General features: G+C 46.2%; 1 protein-coding gene across 3 annotated transcripts in view; it reads right to left on the reverse strand.

Annotated features, from left to right (window-relative positions):
- GALNT14 (polypeptide N-acetylgalactosaminyltransferase 14) overlaps positions 1–19,746 on the reverse strand; it is an 89,646-nt gene that overhangs the window by 26,435 nt on the left and 43,465 nt on the right. For 2 of the 3 annotated variants that reach the window (XM_071739870.1, XM_071739872.1), the window contains exons 3-6: positions 12,114–12,212; positions 5,853–5,920; positions 3,343–3,408; positions 1,493–1,614 (exon numbers count right to left, since the gene is read on the reverse strand). In XM_071739870.1, coding sequence (XP_071595971.1) covers positions 1,493–1,614; positions 3,343–3,408; positions 5,853–5,920; positions 12,114–12,212 — 355 coding nt within the window. The remainder of the gene's footprint in view (positions 1–1,492; positions 1,615–3,342; positions 3,409–5,852; positions 5,921–12,113; positions 12,213–19,746) is intronic. The other variant, XM_071739871.1, reaches the window with a different exon arrangement.

Here is a 19,746-nt window from a genome sequence, read left to right on the forward strand (position 1 = left end):
GACTTCCTAGGAGTAACAGGGTAAGAAACTGTTCTTTCTAGGTGACTCATCCTCACTGGAGCAGTAGGACAGCCTAAAGGTGGCAGCAGCAACATTCAGAGACTTAACTGAAAAATATTTTAACCCTGATGGAAAAGAAGGGTATGGTGGGCCTGGACAGAAGGAAACTGAGGAGCTCCTGCCCTTATACTGCAGCTTATACAAACAATTCATAAGAAAGTAAGTGAGACCCCACTGGTTTGCCAGTCTGTCACCACTCTTCACAGTAAGTGTCCCTTCCTGCCTTTTGGCTAGGCTGCAAGACACTGGGCAGGGTAATGGCAGTGAGAGCAGCAGTGCAAGCTTAAAGACAGCCTAACTTCCAAACAGAGAAAGAATTAACCCAGAAGAGCAAACAAAAAAAAGTTCACAGACATGACACATACACTTGATGCTATATTCAGGCCAGGATGCAGTGAAACTTCTCTGGCAGTGCTGCATGTGATATCCACTGTCACTGCCCTTTGGATGCAAAACATGGGGCATAGTTCTGGAGCTGCAAAGCAAGGCACCTCTGCCTGTCTCATTCCTGTTGCCACTGCTGCCCTTTTGCTGCCAAAAACACACCAAAAGCTCTGTCTGGGAAAGAGACAATTGCTCTGGATATTTCTCACTGGAATACAGCAGGGCTCTGGCAGAGAATGAGGAACGCTTGCCTTAAAAAAGCTCAAACAAACAACCAGTGCAGTAAACTTTAGTGCTGAATCCCACCTCAGGGCAGGCTTGAGTAGGATTTGACAGCACATCTTGTAATTCCACCGGAGCTACAATCAATAGCATGAAAAGGCTATTTTCAATATATTCCCACTTGGCAGCAGCACTGTGGCCCAGCCTGCAGACTGAGGCTTAGACCTCTCCAGTGCTGGCTGCACTCTGAGTGGCAGAAGCACTGACTGCCCACTCCCACTGTGGAGGGACCTGACCTGGTGCTGTGTCCCTGTTCCCCCTGTCACACCCCTGGGCACACCCAGCCCAGCCAGCACAGCTACCACCACATGGAGTGGTGAAAAGCAGGACACCTTGGATGAGGGGCATTGTGAATGGCAGTAAAACAAGCTTCCCCTTGCTCCTCAGCTGCCCCAATTTCAACATAATTCAACAGTTTTTAAAATGCTGAGTAATAAATACTAGAAATCAGGGGCATAGCAAGGGTGGGGGAATGAGACACAGTGAAAGGCCCGTGCATCCACCACATGACGGAGTTGAAGGCTTCATTTCCATCCTATTAAATCAATTTATTGGCACGTAATTTGCATGAAATTAAATTCAGCCCCAATTCAAGGAGCCATCACTCCCTTAAATCATCAGCACCGAGCATTTTACATGAGCTTAATTAAAAACTCTGCTGGAGCACAGCCCACCTAGGGCAGTGGGACTCTTTTAACTGGCAAGCAGAGGTTGAGAAGTTAAAGAGGAATGGGTGGGCAGTGCTCCAACCCTCAGGAGCACTCACCTCTTTGATCCTTTGCAGCAGAGGGAGCAGCCAGTCCTTGTTCACCTCACAGTGACTGTCCAGGAAGGTCAGAACTCCGGCTTGTGCCACATCTGCCCCTCGAATTCGGGACCGGATCAGACCTGTTCAGGGACACACCACATCAGCTGCCACCCAGACAGCTGGGCAGCATTCCTGGCCTCCTCAAGCATGGTCTCTTGCACTTGCACATCCGTGGGTTTTGACCCATCTCAATCCCATTTGGATAAAATACAGTTTGGGTTCATTGCCTTCTTTCCAGCACTTCAAGGCACTCCAACCACTTTCCAACGTCGCCAAAGCAAATGAATGGCTCTACCTAAATTAATGATTTACGGCATTTATGCCAGTCCTTAATTCACACAATTATTTGTGTTGTCACCTTCTGAGGCAAAACAGGTGTCGAAATGCTTCCTTAACCCCCTGCAGGTAATAAATCTAATGTAGACCTAAGACAGCAGGGAATGGGCCATGGAAGTTGCAGGTGGGTTTTCCATGGGAAACTGCCTATTTAGACAACAGCATTTCCAACAGCCCTCCTGCCTGCAGCTAATTCTCAAGTAAACAGCAACACAAGAAAGGAAATAGTCTGTTGGCAAACAGGAGGACATGCAGGTGGCTCAAGAGGACCAGAGCTTCCTGATGAAAGAGAAACAGTGATAATATGATGAGAGATAGGGGCAGACAAACAGAGACAGAAGGGCTTTGGGGAGCAGCCACATATGAAGTCCAGGCAGATGGACGTCACTGATTTTATATTAAAACTCCTTATAGGAAAAAGGGCAAGGAACACACTGAGCAGGAGGGAGAAAGACAGGAGGACAATGCTTGGAGCAGTCCAGCATTTGCTGAGGTTGCCTCCTGCAGCTCAGGTTGAGTGTGCATCTCTCTCTGCAAATTCTAACGTGGGTAGGCATGCACACCAGCCCCCCCCAAATCCTGGCAGGTCCTGAGGAACACACCTTCAGTGATTTATCAAGTGAGATAAGTCCTCCAGGCTGGGTTCCATAATTTTTGCTTATAGTTCAGTGCCTATAGTGACCTCCAGGTCAGGAGTGAGCATATGTGTACCCCAGTAACATAAGAGAGAGGAGAAAGAAGGAGATACAGATCTATAGAGACCACCCATAGCCTCCTGCCAGTACAGATATATCCTGCACCTACAGGGGTGCCACCCTGACAGCAGAACTGTGGAACTGAAACCTCCTGCAGAAGGAATCCACAGAAAAACCCTCTCTGCTCCTTAGTCTCTCCAGCCTGAAACATATCTGGGCTCATGCCTTTGATTTTCTCTGTGACAGAATGTGTTTTTTCTTTTTTTTTCCTAATACTGTGAAGCAGAATTTGAAAACACCCATTCAGACTATGGGGAGCTGGAAAATGTCTCAAGGTTGCCAGTAGCAGTGCAGTAGGGAATATATTCATCCTCCTTCTAATCTGTATCTTTCAAATATAATTAATTAATTAAAAAAAAAAAAAAAAAAAAAAAGTCCACAGAAGCAGCAGGAGCAGATCTCTATTTCATTAGTGCAAAAATCTTTAAAAATAAGACCTGGGGCTTTGTTTTGCCTGTTCTAATTTTCTGGCTAATAAGCTACAGCTGAGCCTCACTGGGTATCTTAATTGATCCATCTTTTTCAGCAAAAAGGAGAAGATCCAATCCATTTCAACTCCCATCCCTTTATTATGTCTCATTTTATCAGGGCCCTCCATCCCAAAGAGCTGCTGCCCTCCCTCATTGCATTCTCCTGGGATTTCCCACCCTGTTCCATTACTCTCACACCTCCTGGAATTTGGGGTTCCCACCTGGGGCACGAGGAGGCAGCTCTTACCTTCTCGCTGTCCATTCCGTAAGCATTTCACCTTGGGGAGCTTGCCCAGCAAGTGGCAGTCATCAGCTTGGGAAACAGAAGGGGAGGATCTGTCACTCTCAGCTCTCATGGTGGATGTGGAAGCAGACATGTCACTCTCAGCTCCCTCATGGACTGGCTGATGGCTTGTTAGGTGATGGCACGATGCTTTTAGCCCTCAGCTCATGCAACATAAATCAGGACTGGCAGAGCATTAGTTTCCATGGAACTAGTGTAAACCCAGCAAGGATGTACATCACCAAGAACAGCTAAATTATGCTGTAAAGCCAGACTAGAAGAGCCGTGGTTGGATTTAGAATCTGACTTTTTTCACATTAGTGCGAATTATTAGTTTTGGTAGCTGCAAAGCAACAGATAAACTGTTTGATGCATGCCTTGATGCATGGTTGCACAAAAGCTTCCTGAGGTGGCCTGTGAGCTCTGAGAATGGCCAAAGGCAGCCAGTGGAGCAGCTGGAGGCTCCCAGTGACCTGGGCAGCAGCAGCTTCATGGGGCAGAGAGGCCCCACAGCCACCTGAGACAGAGAGGCCCTACAGACCCACACACAATTGCTGCCATTGCTCTTGCCCTGATGCTGCCAGCAGCCCCAGCAGACCTTATAACAGAGATTCCTCCCAGCAAGAGCTGGGGCTGCAGGCAGGTCAAGCATAGCCCCTTCTACCTCCACACACCCACGCTGTGACCCCCACAGCCTCTTCATGCCTCTCACTGCTCTGCCTCTTCCTCCTCACCACTAAAACCACACACATGAATGTCCCCTCCCTGCCACTTACAGGCACCTCTGAGTGCTTTAATCTTGTCCAGCAATCTTTGGTGACAAGGGACATCACTGTACTGGTGTCCCTAACAACTTAGGTACAGAGTTGCCTGGGACAACCAGGAAAGCAGAAGTGGCAGGGGCTGGCTTTAGACCTAAAATGGAACTGTGCTTGTAAGAGTGAGAACCTGTGTCCAGAACAATCATTGCTGTGAATAAAAGGTTAATGGTTGGATAGAGGTGAGAAACGAGGCACAACTGGGCACAAGGTAAAAGGACCAATTGCTTGGGGTGAGCTTCAGGGGGAAAAAGACTGACCATGTGTGTGTGTATAGCATATTATGCAAATACACCTATTTTCTGTAAATGCATGCATATTAGATGCCAGGCAGCTGAGACCATCACAGCAAAGGAGATGTAAGGCAGCTGAGAAGTGCTGATTTTCATTAGCTGAGGGGCTGCTCTAAGTTATACAGGGAAACAGGCCCTGGTGCCCTGGGATAAGTTTAAACCCAGCCCTAACCCTCCCCAGCTCACGGGCATGCTGCAACCTGCTTTTCTACATTCCTTTCTGCTTTCAGCATGGCAAGCACTTTGCCTATTTAGCCAAATAACTGGCACTGACTTCCTCCACCCTTCAATACATCAGGGCAGCTCCAGTACCTGCTTCTTTTCTCCTCCACAGCCACTCTGATGGTCCTCAGGCTTGCATAGCCTGGCCCATGTGTGTTGGAATCACTCCAAAGCTCACCACAATCACTTCAAACCCTTCCCCTGGTTTCAGCTATTTCCCAGGGAGGAATTTATGCTGAGAAGTGCATCTGATGTGAAATCTATCCCTAATGTTCTTCTCTGAGGTGTTATCTATTTATAACATCTAAGAGCAAAGCATAGATCCATTTTTAGTTTTTTTTAAACCTCTCTGGCTTTTTTTTTTCATGTTTCCTAGTAAATAACTACATTTTGCAGCTCCTTGAAATGTAAATGCCATGGACAACTCAGCCTTGGTGTAATTTATCATCTTTTTTATGCCTGACGCAGCTTTTTTGAGCGTTTACTCTCAAAACCTGACTCTTCCACTCACTCATCTCACTGGGTAAGGTCTTGAGCTGGATCAGTTCCCTGGGAGCCACTGGGGCTTCAGCTACTGACTTCTGACCTATTGGTTTCACTTGGGTCACACTATTAACATGAGCATGACAGGAGGAAGTGGGCTGTCTGTGGCATACAGCACCATTTATGGTGCATCTTGGAAATGGACAGCCAATGCAGAAAATCCTCCTTTAGTGGGTGAAAAGCAGAGGGGCAAAATCAATAAAGACTTGCTGGCAACCTATATAAACATATGCAAAACAATGCATGCATCAGGAGGGTCAGACTATCATTATCCTGTGCAGCTGAAAGCCAGAGTACACATACCATGGCTGCAGCAGGATACAGCCAGGTAAGGACTGAATTCATGCCTGCTGGGCATAAAAATTATTTGCCATGATCTTTTCTTGTATTACTTTCATGAGAGGGGGGTTTTATCATCTGGAATTTGAATACTCCACACAGTGATGCAAACCTGACACAGTGGGGTTTGCTCTCCAGACCTATGGAACTTTAAATTTCCTTTCTCTTTGACAAACTCTACCCCCTTCTCTGTATATATCTGTTTCTCATGTCTCTTTCAGTTTGTGCCCTTGCTTTTAACATAGAAAAAGTCACTTACGATCATCACTGAAGTCATCCACTAGTATGATTTCATGGATGAGGTGCACAGGGCTGCGGTTCAGCACGCTGAAGAATTGAGAGAAAAAAATTCATGTCAGTGCTTGACCAGCACAACAACCCAGCAAACGGGTCAGAAAAGCTTAATAACTGGGGACAGAAAAGCTTAAGAACTGATCCCTGCCAAAGCATTGGAGACCAGGCTTGGATTTCAGAAAGGGTATATTAGATAAGACCAAGAAACTACCACCCTGTCAAGTAACCTGCAGTGCCCAGCTCTCAGCTCCCTGTAGCTTGACCTAAGAGCTGAGTGCCAGGTGTACCAGGCCAACAATTGAGATTCACCCTTACCACCTCTGGGATGAAGAATGGAGCCAGGAGAAACCAGCTTTGCAGAAACATGCACATCACAGCAGGTTTCCTAAGGGGCCATCCCCCAACCACCTCTTTCAGGGCTAATGTTATGGTGTACACCAACAGCTGGGCTAACACAGAGAAAATTACCCAGCTCAAACCCAGCTTTACAGAGCTCACAGCTGTGGTAGGACTACTCCTGTTTTTATTTGTGATCTCGCTGTGTTTCAGCAGCTGCTGAGAGGATAAAAGCAGGGTTGGAGACTGAATGTTTACTGAAGGAGAGAGGATGTGGTTCACAGCTCCCTCCAGATGGACAGACACTGCAAAACACGGCTGGAAATTACAGTCCTCCCTTAATTACCCTACCAAGGTGGTGGGTTTTGTTGTTATTATTATTGAAAAGTCAAGACTTGTTCTTCCCCTTTCAGGGTGCAGAGGTCAGCAAAATTACACATACTTAAAATCCTGCCCCAGCAAAAAGTCAAGGCTGACTTCTTGAAGGAGAAACCCCGGGGCATCCCAAAAATATCATAAGGGCTTGACTTGAGCTTTGACAATGCCAGCTGGATCCTAGGGGCTTTTCAAGCATTTAAACATCTTCGCTTTCCTCCTGAGCATGGTTTCATTTTAACATAGGATTTAAAATCACCCCAGATTTCACCCCTGACTTTGCCTTCTAGTCTAGTTTAGGAAAAACCTTCAAACTTCCACTGGCATAAGAGGGCAGATGCCCTGTGGGCTGATAACCTGGAAGCCCCTGATGCCTCCAACTACTTATTGACAGGATTTCTTAGACCCTCAGGCTCCTAGGAGCTGAGTTCAGCAAATTACCACAGCTGACTGTCAGTACGGAGAGACAGGAGAGCAATATCATGCTCAGTGGAATATTTAACAAGTGCTGATTGCCTGGAAACCTAACTTGGTGAAACCTGCAAGAAAGAAGCAGACTTGTAAAAAAAGCCAGCAAAATAAAAAAATAACCCTGCGAGAGCAGGAAGGGGGGATGAAGCAGGTAACTAGACTGTTCAAAGCCTGCCTCCACCCAGTTCTCCCAGTATATGCAGCTGTCAAAAGTGCAGTAAGGGGCTTAACTCTACAGAAAGGTGGTCACAAAGGGACCAATTCTATTTTTCCTGGTGCCAGGAAGAATAAATCAACAAACAAAACCAGACGGCTGCCAAGAAGGGAGGGAAAAAGTCAGCTTGCTCACTGATGAGGGAAGGACATCTCCAAGGACTGCTATGGCTCCATGAACCACCATCCTTCATGGGACTAATGACAGACACCACTGCAGGTAACACAGCATCTCCTGGCACTGCCATCCTTGTGTCCCTCCTCTGGACCCACTCCAACAGGTGCATGTCTTGTGTTGAGGGCTCCAGAGCTGGACACTGTACTCAAGGTAGGGTTTTACAAGAGCAGAGTAGAGGGGACAACTCACCTCCTTTGCCCTGCTGGCCACACTCCTTTTGATGCAGCTCAGAATATGGCTTTCTCCTACCATTTCCCTTTTGGGACTCACCTGCCACTCAACACTTTCCAAAATCCTGAGTGACCAAAAGTCCTGATGAGGGTGGTCCAAAGGCTGGGTATACCATGGTTCTAAGGGACCTGATGTCCACTGATGTCATCAGGCTTTGAGCTCATTAATGTCCTTTCAAGTCTGTGCACAGACACCTCTAAGTCCCAAAGTTCCCTCTAAGCTAAGGGCCACTTGATTCAGGCACAGAGAGATCTACAGCAAAGGCTGCAACTCTGTGAACACAGCTGATAGCAAATGTGCTGCTTTCCCAGCATGTCTTCAGTGCATTTTCCATCTCTGCTCTATTAACCACACAATAATAAATCCATGCAGCTAGAAACATGGGACATTATAAACACCTCTCCCACTCCTTGGGGAGGATGGGAAACAGAGGCACTGAATCCTGCACTTTTTTGCTACTGCAGGGATTTATTATTTTTTCAGGTAGGCAATATAAGCACTTTTAAAAATTCAAAGCCAGCTTTTCTATTACTTATGCCTTTGTGCAGCTTTGATTTTTTTTATACTTTCTTTTCTTTCCTTATGCGTGTGCATGTCTTTTTTTCCTTTTATATGGGAAAATTCAGAAGGCAACTAATAGTATAGTGCTTTGAAGTCCCTCTGTTATTTACAGATTATTTTTCCCTGAAACCAGAAGTAGATGGATACTACAATGATGAGCATATTGGAATCTAAACAGCTTTAAAATTCTGTTGAGATGAAATCACAACAGTTTCTCTCTTAAATCACCAGAAGAGTTGTTACTGTTCTGAGCTCCCCAGCTGCAAGCCCAAATAAAGAAATAAATAAATATCACTCAGCAGAGTAAAAGGGACTGTCACACCCTCTGACCAGCAGTATACTGGCATGACAGCATCCTACACTCCTCTTGTCCAGCCTGTGCCAGTGCTGACCAGCCATCAGGCTCCCAAAATTGCCTTGCAGAAGTCATAGCACATTGGTCTCTGATGATCCAGGAGCGAAGCAGTTCTGATTTCCCCAGCTCTGCCTCCAAGGCAGGCAGCATTACCTTCCAGACACCCTTTGGGATGCTCCCAGAGATGTGGCATGCACCAAGCTTTGTTCCCTGGGGACCTCAGCACAGGATGCCACACCACATCGAGCCCAACTGGTCCCCCTGGAGTGTCCACATGTCAGCATGTGAGCATGCTGCTGCTTGCACAGGAGGGACAGCAAAGAAAAAGGGATGGTGATCTCATAAGCAAGACATAGAGTAGACTTGCACAACAACAACAACATATCATGGGTGTAATATCTCTCATGTGACAACAGCACTCATCATTGTTCCCGGCAAGACACTGAAGTACTGCATTATGGGGAGTAATGAGATTCAAGTCCATCCCTGCACTTTACTGTGCTTGGCTTCACCTTGCTGTCTCTGTTACAATGGCTTCTGGAGCATGATAAACCCACACAAGGCACTGTAAAGATAAAAGGTCCAGGATCAAGGGGTGGGTGCACAGCACCAAGCACCAGTGCTATGCATATCCAAAATCCACACACCCCACAGAGAGAAAGCAGTGGTAGATTATTAAGTGTGAAATGAAGCAGATGAGATTGGTCATGAAACCATAAAGCAAAGCAGGAATTCAGTCTCAGGACTCTCAAATGCACTTGTGGTACTGGGTACATCCACATGAGGAAGGGTGCTGTATGCAGAAAAGAGCCCAGAGAGACATGATGGTGAACAGGGCAAAACTGAAGCCTCCCCCAAGCCACCAACCCTGATCTGACCAGTACCAATGATGGCAAAGGGTACTTGAGGATGTCAGGGTTTAACTGACAAGTTTAAGCAGAGCATAAAAGCTTAAGCTTTTAACTGACAAGTTTAAGCAGAGCCCATTACATGGGCATGACATACCTGCAAAACACTTATTAATGGCACAGAGCAGAGCAAATCCAAGCTCCCTATAGAGGAACCCACCAGCTAAGACCCAGAGATAGACCCCTTGAAGGTGTGGTGTACACACCTTACTAAATCTTCCCACAAGAGAGCTTGCAGATTCAAGGCACGCTGGGATTAAACACTGATTTAAAAAACCTGCTGTGAAAATGAAGACTTTAGTCAATCCACTACAGCAAAACACAGCCAGGAGCAAACCAACAAATGAAGGAATGGCTGCATGCCCAGAGCACTCCACTGTGCATCCAGAGAAGTACAGAAACCGTCCTTGAACATCTAGTTGTCATGTACACCATTAGGGCTTCTCAATTAGCAAGCCCTTCTGGCACTCAGTGGGTCACTGGAGAAACTCAGTGAAGAAAACTGCTGCTCTGGAGCAGCATCTGCAGAGTAAGAGCTGCCCCTAGATGACTGGGACAAAATACAGCTAAGTGCTGACAACCAGCTGGATCTAAAACTTGCTGTCTCTCCCAAGAGTGCCCCATGCTAGACCCTGAAAAGAGAGCAGAAGTACTTACTTTCCTCAGCATCCCACTGTAAACCACACTTCTCAGAGACCAGCTTTTGTGTTAGTTTCTCCCATTAATCATTCAAGACTGTGGCTGGTAGGTCACAGATTCAGAATCACAGAATCATTAGAGTTGGAAGAGACCTCTAGAGATCATCTAGTCCAGCTCTCCCACTAAAGCAGGATCACCCAGAGCACATTACACAGGACTGCATCCAGATGGGCTTTGAGTATCTCCAGAAAAAGGAACTCCTCAGCCTCCCTGAGCAGCATGTTCCAATGCTCTGTCACCTTCATAGCAAAGTTTTTTCTTATATTTAAATGGAACTGTCATTGGGAACTACTGAGAAGAGTCTGGCTCCAGCTGCCTTGCACCCACCCTTTAGATACTTGTAGACATTAATAAGGTCTCCCCTCAGCCTAAAGGGCTCTCCAGGCTAAAGAGTCCCAGCTCTCTCAGCCTTTCCTTGTAAGAGAGATGCTCCAATCCCCCAGTCATCTTTCTTGCCCTCTGCTGGACTCCCTTCAGTAGTTCCCGGTCTCTCTTGAACAGGGGAGCTCAGAACAGGATACAGTCTTCCAGTTGTGGCCTCACCAGGGCAGAAGAGAGGGGAAGAATGACTTCCTTTGACCTACTGGCCACACTCTGTGCAACCCAGGATTCCATTGGCCTTCCTGGCAGCAAGGGCACACTGCTGGCTCATGGATAATTTACTGTTTATCAGGACTCTCAGATCCTTCTCCTCAGCACTGTTTTCTAGCATATCCACCCCTAACCTATATATTGGTGCTTGGGGTCCTTCCTCCCCAGGAGCAGTACCCTACACTTGCTCTTGTTGAACCTTGTCAGGTTCTTCTCTGCCCAGCTCTCCAGCCTGTCCAGGTTACACTGGATGGCAGCACAGCCCTCTGGACTGTCAGCCACCCCTCCCAGTTTTGAATCATCAGTGAACTTGAGTTCCCCCTGGGGGAACTACTGGTTACAGGACTCCAACTTGACCCTGCCCCATTGATCACCCTCTTGAGTTCAGTCCCACAGTCAGCTCTCAGTCCACCTAACTGTCCACACATCTAACCCACACTTATTGAGTTTTCTAATGAGGATGTTATGGGAGACAGTATCAAAAGTGTTGCTGAAGTCAAGGTAGATAACATCCACTGCTCTCCCCTCATCGAGTCAGCCAGGGATGACACCATAGAAGGTAATCAGGTTGGTCAGGCATGATTTCCCTTGGGTGAATCCATTCTGACTTCTCTAAATGACATTCTTCACTTTCACATGTTTTGTGATGATGTCCAGAACACTTTTTCCAACACCTTATCAGGAGCAGAGGTGAGACTAACTGGGCTGTCGTTCCCTGGGTCATCCTTCTTGCCCGTTTTGGAGACTGGATTGATGTGACATGGAGACTGGAATGGCCTAGCAATAAATTCTGCTAGTTCTCTCAGAATTTGAGGATGCAACCCATCAGGACCCATGGATTTATGGACATCAAGTTTGGCTAAGTGGTCTCTAACCCGGTCCTCCTCTATCAAAGGAAGGTCTTCCTCTCTCCAGACCTTATCTCTTACCTCCAGGGTCTGGGATTCAAGAGGGTAAGCTTTTGCAGTGAAGACTGAAGCAAAGTAGGCATTCAGTAACTCTGCCTTTCCTGTGTCTTTGGCCACTAGGGCACTCATCTCACTCATCAGCAGGCCTACATTTCCCCTATTCTTCCTTTTTTAATTGATGTACTGGAAGAAACCCTTCTTTTTGTCCCTGATCCTCTGCCAGCTTTGGTCCCAGGTAGGCCTTAGCTTTCCTCATTGCATCCCTACATGGTCCTGTTCTATAGCTGCAGTGAGTACAAACAGATTCTATCTTCATTTACAGAAAACTTATAGCCCTCTCAACCTTTTTTTTAGGAGCTTTTACAAGTAAGAGTATTTTGAGCAGAGTGGGAGCCCTTACCTTCGAATGGTCCTTAGGAGGGTTGACCTGGCCTCATTGTGAAAGGTGATGACAATGCTGGTTGGAGGAAGGTCCTGGCCATAGTGCAAAGTCATACACCTGGGGAGGGAAAAAGAAGAAAAGGCCTTTCAGGTGCTGGAATTCAAAGAGGGAGTTCACTTCATTAATGCAGGCAGTGGTGTCCATCAGTAGATGCTCCTCCAGCTGCTATTGGGAAAAACAAAAACAAAAAAAAAGGAAGAGTTCTTCTGCCAGGATCCTTTCTGAAAGAGTCCAGAGTCTGCCAGAAAACTCACTGAGGGTGAAAGTAGCAGAAAGCTCTTAATTGTCATTAATAGGAAGGGATGAGGAAGCCAGCTCATAATCATCTTCTCTAACCACTGCTTCCCAGCTATCATGACCTTCTGGTGGCACCAGCCTCCCAACCAACAGGTAGTGGGAAGATGCAGGACTTTTTTGTGCAAGAGCCATCTCACTCCCACCTCCTGAGGTTGCAATTTCCACCAGCCACCTGCAAGGTAAGCCAAGTCCTGTTTCTAAATTGATTCTTTCCTTATTCATTCTGCTTAATGACATACCCTGACACAGGGAATATTGGGATTTAATCACTTCCAAGACAACCTGTAGCAGGTGAAAACCCACAGCAGCAATCACAGCCCCTGCTGCCTCATTCCCAGGAGGAAACTCTGTAGACTCTGTAATTACTTTGACCTTTAGCTGATGACATTTGTGACTTATATAGACCAGTGCAGGTCTTCCAGCTCAGGAAGTCCAGATACATCTCTTACATCTGTGCTGCTCTTTCCAGGTTCCTCTGAGCTCCTCTGATGACTAAAATGACAGAGCAGTGGCAGGTCACCGTGTGCCCAACCTGAGGAGCTCTTTATCACAGTCATCATAACCCTTCTCATCCACTCAACACTTGCCTGCCCTCATGTCACTGCCCAGGTGCTACCACTGCCACCCTCAAATGAAGCAGGGAAGAGAACTGAGCAACCACTCATTCACCAAACCATATGTTTGTTCCCCCAGAACTCTGGACCATGGTATCTGAAAGAAGTAAAAAGAGGTGAAAAAAATAAGTTGGGGATGGAGAGAATAAAGCAAGTAACAATATCCAGATATGTTGGTTTATGCTATCAGTGTGACATGCAGCACCTCAATGTCAAGATACTTGAGGTTTTGGTTTTTTTAGATGGTTTTTCAGTTTTTCATGTTAAAATTGCATTACTGATTATTTACGATGTTACTTAAATGAAGGGGGAAAAAGAGTGTGCAGCAAGTAAAGTAATAAAAAAAAAAAAAAGAAAAAAAAGGACATCTTGGATGGGAGAAAGTATTTTCAAGTCCATGCTAAATCACTTGCTGTTTTCTCTCATTGTTTCACTTAAAACCTTTACCAAATCCTGCCTCAGCGTGATCAAAGCAGATTTCTAATGACTACTGTATTCTTTCAGTATAGTCACCAACCCCAGAAATGTATTGTTGAACCAATTAAAATTCTAGGTCCATCCCCCAAGGACACCAAAGGTGCACAGCTATGCTGCGAGCAGGAGAAAATTCAGTAACATTGCCCCATGCAACAACACCCTCATTCATCAAGGTTACATCTCAGGGATGCTAAAAGCAGAGGGCTTCTGTAATACCAAATAGCACCTGTCATGCTCTGAGCTGTTCTTCTGGCTCATTGTGGCCACCTGCATCATCCAGTTACCAACTTCAGCAGAGCTTTCCCAACATGCTATGTTGAGAAAGAAGCTGCTGCTGCTTGATACCTGGTTTGTCATGCTCAGGCTCAGCTCTTGCTTGCTTTGTGAAGCTGCATGGACAGACTATGACAATTGCTCTTCCTGTGTTATTTATACACCATTAATGTCTGAACTGTTCCCAGATGTGTGTCTTTGCACCAGCTTGCCATGCAGCATCAGGAGTTCTGCAGAGCAAACAAGGGAAGCTATTTCTGGAAAAGAATGAAAGAAGGTGGAAAATACAAAGTCATTGATACTCCACTTATGTAATTATAATAGTTAAGGAGTTGATCAATAAAGCCACAGTTGATGCATACTGTATCACCCACCAGTGGGAGCACCAGGGATACTGCATGCTGGTTGAACCTACCAGCAGTATGAAGAATACTCCTTGTGCATGACAGCAACTTGCTTTTAAAAATACAGATGTCTATGCACCAAATCATAGAATCATAGAATTGGCTGGGTCGGAAGGGACCTCAGAGATCATCAAGTCCAACCCTTGATCCACTACCGCTGCAGTTACCAGACCATGGCACTGAGTGCCACATCCAGTCTCTTTTTAAATATCTCCAGGGATGGAGAATCCACCACTTCCCGGGGCAGCCCATTCCAGTGTTTGATCACCCTCTCAGTAAAGAAATTCTCTCTAATGTCCAACCTAAACCTCCCCCAGCACAACTTGAGACCGTGCCCTCTTGTCTTGCTGAGAGTTGCCTGGGAAAAGAGACCAACCCCCACTTGGCTACACCCTCCTTTCAGGGAGTTGTAGAGAGTGATGAGGTCTCCTCTGAGCCTCCTCTTCTCCAGGCTGAACAGCCCCAGCTCCCTCAGCCTCTCCTCATAGGATCTGTGCTCGAGTCCCTTCACCAGCCTGGTTGCCCTCCTTTGGACCTGCTCCAGGACCTCGATATCCTTCCTAAACTGAGGGGCCCAGAACTGGACACAGGACTCGAGGTGTGGCCTCACCAGCACTGAGTACAGGGGCAGCCTGAGCCTAACTAGACAGTGTGAGCTTGGGCAACACTGAAATGCCACATACAAGCACCTTCAAAGCTTGGCCACTGGCTCTGCAACTCCTGCCAGACCCCCACAGGAGGGCCATGAGGATGACCAGAGGGCTGGAGCACCTCCCCTATGAAGACAGAGTGAGAGAATTTGGGTTCATCATGGAGAAGAGAAAGCTCTGGAGAGACCTTATAGCAGCCTTCCAGTACCTGAAGGGGCTACAGGAGATAGGGAGGGACTTTTTACAAGGTCATGTAGTGATAGGATGAGGGGGAGTGGTTTCAGGCTGAAAGAAGGTTTTACATTAGATATTAGGTGGAAATTCTTTAGTGTGAGGGTGGAGGGACACTGGCACAGGTTGCCCATAGAAGGTGTGGTTGCTCCCTCCCTGGAAGTGTTCAAGGCCAGGAGGGATGGGGCTTTGAGCAACCTGGTCTAGAAGGGAGGTGTCCCTGACCATGCAGGGTTGTTTGAACTAGATGATCTTTGGCATCCCTTTCAACTCAAACCAATCCATTATTCTATGTTTCCATCTAATGAGGCTCGATGCACCCCAAAAAATCAGGACCAATGACTGCATCCTATGGAGCTGGGATGCAGCAGCACCCCCAGATTCACTTCATCAGGCGTGGCCTTGCACTGCAGGTGGGCTTTGCTTCCCCAAAAAACAGTCCACAACAGGTTAGACTGAGCTGCTGCATCTGCCAAGGCTCCACCACGGTCCTGTCCTGGTGTGGCCCTGACAAGATTTTACCCTTGGGGTCTTCTTTCAGCAGCCTTCCCAAACTTTCCTCCAGTTGGACCCTGATTTTTTCCCTTCCCACCCCCAGTGTAAATGCAGCTAAACATCCTGGCTCCCCAAAAGGCAGATTTCAGTTTAGTCTGTTGACTAAAAGTGGTTTTTTGGCACTTGCTTGAGTAATAAAAACCACAGCTTGGAAAAGCATTAAATCCCACATGTCCACAATCATTTTGCACGACAATTACATCTGGGGTAATTTCAATTTAATACCTCACTGCAAGTGAAAATTGCAGCATGGAGCCCTAGAATTGCTGTAATAATGAAAATAAATCCTGTAAGAGCTGCCTGTGCTACCTAAGGCTGTCACTAGATAAATGTTTTGTGATGCTTATGGTATTTCATAGTCACTTAATTGACAACAACAACAACAAAAAAAAAAAAGCAGGGAGAAAAACCACCCACAACATTTTCAGGAGACCATTGAAAGTTTGAGAGGTTTGCCTCTTTTTCAAAATTTTCTGACATCAAAAAGAGGTAAAAAAAGTAATAACCACATTGTTTATTTGCAGAGTGTTGAAACTCTGCTGAAGTCATTTGAAGTTTCATGCTTTGAAACCTTGCAACAGGACTGGGAAGCAATCTCAGCACAGTAAGTGCCAGCAGGGATGCTGCCAGTCTGAACTGCTGAATGGCCTGCAATAGGGGCTACTTGCCAGCTCACTGCATCTAGAGGGGCAAAGCAAGAGAGAAGCTAGGCTAACCTGCCCTAAAAGCCCTAGAGAGAGCATCCAGCCAGAGATACAATTATTATTTCCTCCTGCAAACCCAGATGTCAAACTCTGATTTGATGGGAAGTTTCTCTGTTGAGTTTTAACGTTCTTTCCCCTTCAATTTTTAAATAATTTCAGAGAATCATAGAATGGTTTGGGTTGGAAGGGACCATAAAATTCATCTGGCTTTCAACACCCCTGCTGTGGGCAGATCCACCTTCCCTTAGACCAGATTGCTCAAAGCCCCATCCAACCTGGCCTTGAACTCTTCCAGGGAAGGGACATTCTTTCACAGCTTCTCTGGGCAACCAGAGGTGGTGTCTCAACACCTTCACTGTAAAGACCTTCTTTCTAATATCTAATCTAAACATACCTTCTTTGATCTTAAAACCACTCCCCCTTATCCTATCTCTACAAGCCCTTGTAAAAAGTCCCTCCCCAGCTTTCCTGTAGCCCTTTCAGGTACTGAAATGCCACCGTAAAACCTCTCCATAGTCTTCTCTTCTCCAGGCTGAACTCTCTACTCTTTCAGCCCGTCTCCACAAGAGAAGTGTTCCAGCCCTCAGATCATCTTCATGGCCCTTCTCTGGATTCAGTTCAAGAGGTCCATGTTCTTCTTGTGTTGGGGACCCCAGAAAACACAGTATTCTCCATTATTCTCCATACTTCCAATATGCTATTAACATCTTAAGAATAAATGATGACACATCTGTTTTCAGGAACAGGGAAGAGATGGATGGAGTCCTGCACTCATTGCAGGAATTACAGAGCCCTCTTTCAAAGTCCCAAAGTTTGGATATTCTTCACAAGCCTTTGAAGTTCCTCACTCTGAAGACTTTTTTATTGGGCTGCTTTAACACTTGTGCTCCTTGTGTGCAATGGGGCATCACATCTTGGTGGCCTCTGCACACAGCCACCCCTACATCCCTAGAGATCCTCCCAATGGGACAATGCACTCACACACCCAGGGCATTTCAACCCATTTTACATTTAAAATGGCAGACTTAATTCAGTGTCCCTCACCAAACCAAAGCTCACCTTGGAAACAGCACTATTCAGCACAATGGTAAAGACTAACTGTGTGAGCCTATCAGTATAGGTTCACACCATCACTTATGGACCAAACTACAAGCACTTGGGGTTTCAAACAACATTCCTCATATCTGACTAACTCTCCAAGCTTGATTGCTGTCTTGAGAAGACACATGCAAGGGTCATGTCCCAGCAGTGAGCATGTAGCACAAAAGAAAGAGCAGTGGCAGTGGGAACTGCCACCAGCTACAAACCCTCAGGTCCACCTTGGCCTGGCCATGATTGTGGACAGGTGGGTGCAACCAAAACACTACAAGGTGTAGAGCAAACAGGGGCTGAAAAAACAGCTGGAAGGCAGAGGACTCTGGAAAGCAACTGTGCCAAAGGAATGAAGGAGGGAGAAGGAGTTGGATATCACATGGTTGCAAGAACACCATCTAAAGTCTGTTTTGCTGAAGGGGAAAAGTCCCTCTGAGAAAGGTCAGTAGGATTTCTCTGTTAGGGACTGGCATGTGCTTCAGATTTGCATTTCCAAAAAGAAACTGCAAAGTCCCCAGGGTGGCCTGCAATGCCCTCAATAGCTGCTGGGGCTGGGAGAAAAGTGGGAAATCCAAAGAGAGAAATCCTCATTTGAGCAGACAGCTTAGGGGTGTGCAAAGGCTTGAGTGAGGGTAAGGAGGCACATCTGCAACAACTACTCCATGGTGGTTAGCATCAGAGCTGACAAGGTGTTATTTAGCAGGCTTTAACTAGACAGTCAGATAAAATCACAAGGAAAGCCATTAGGAAAATGCTGCCAGGGCTTTCAACCTGTTCTGGCTCTGTATTAGAGCCAGAAGAACCTGCTATTGCCAAAAGAACCTGCCCAAGTCCCCACTTCTCCCCTCCCCAACAAATGCTGCCACAAATATACTAGAAAGCGGGTGAAAGAGTAGAGGTCTCCTGAGGGCAGGAGAAGAAGCTTCTGATGAAAGAGGTTTTCTCAGCCTCTGAGCTCAGTTCTTCTGAAGTCAATGTGCAACCATGAAAGTGATGGTCATAGCTAGTGCTTGCATGAAGGTGAGCAGCTCCAAGCCTTGGCACAGGACCACCCTGCACACTGCCCACCAGGGCAGGGAACCTGGGTTCAATTCAAGTGTGTGTGGGCTGACTTAAGCAGGTCAGCCTTCTTGGATTGACCAAGAAGGACATTCTTCTACACAGCTTCTGCAAATTGAAACAATGCTATATCTGGCTAGTACACCATTAATTACTATTTCCTCTAACTCTCTGGGTCTTTTGGTCTCTTTCTTTTTTTCTTTTCCCCGCGAGAAAAATATCTAAAAAAATCAATCAAACTGTTAAATTTGAAGAAAGGAGAAAAGCAAGAAAGAAAAAATAACCTCCTGTTCTCATGATGCGCTGATGCCTGTGAACCTCAAAATTGATGAGTTTATGCATTTATAATTTCTTAAAAAATCAATGGGTTTTTTTGTCTTTGGTAAAGAGGAGAGGGAAAAAGAAGACCCTACTAAAAAGCGGGGAGACAACAGCATGGTTGCATTTAAAAACAAGTCAAACTATATTGTGCATCTTGATTTTCAAAGCAGCTCATGAATTATTATGAATTATCTTAGTCTGCAGGAGAGAGAGGAGGTACAGGGAGACCTCATCACTCTCTACAACTCCCTGAAAGGAGGGTGTAGCCAGGGTGGGGCTGGTCTCTTCTCCCAGGCATCTATTCAGTAGGACAAGAGGGCATGGACTTAAGCTCTGCCAGGGGAGGTTTAGGTGAGATATTAGGAAGAAATTCTGTACAGAGAGGGTGATCAGGCACTGGAATGGGCTGCCCAGGGAGGTGGTGGAAGAGAAGGTTTTTAAGAAGAGACTGATATGGCACTCGGTGCCATGGTCTGGTAACCACAGTGGCAGTGGATTAAGGGTTGGACTTGATGATCTCAGAGGTCCAGAGATCCAGAGGCTGATTCTGTGATTCTATGAATAATTCAGACTACTAGGGCTCTTCACACAGACCCAGTGTCTGTCTTGCTTCTTGACTCCCTCCACCTTTACTTCCTCAGAATTTAGGAAAAAAGAAATGGAACCAAGAAAAGTGGGAAAAAAAACCCCTAAAAACAAACAAACAAAAACCCCCCACAAACAAACAAAAACCATCTTCGTTTTCAGCACAATTTTCAATCATCTCCAAATTTCTCATGTCAAGTTTTACTGAACTACCAGAGCTGCCAAAGGTTTTCACCTGGTGAAAGTAAAAGCAAAATCTGGCACCTTGCACTTTCCAGGAAAGCCACCAGTCCTTTATTAAAGACCTTTAGCAGACAGAACAACCTGAA

This window comes from Heliangelus exortis, chromosome 3 (assembly GCF_036169615.1).
Source record: "Heliangelus exortis chromosome 3, bHelExo1.hap1, whole genome shotgun sequence".
Lineage (NCBI taxonomy): Eukaryota > Metazoa > Chordata > Aves > Apodiformes > Trochilidae > Heliangelus > Heliangelus exortis.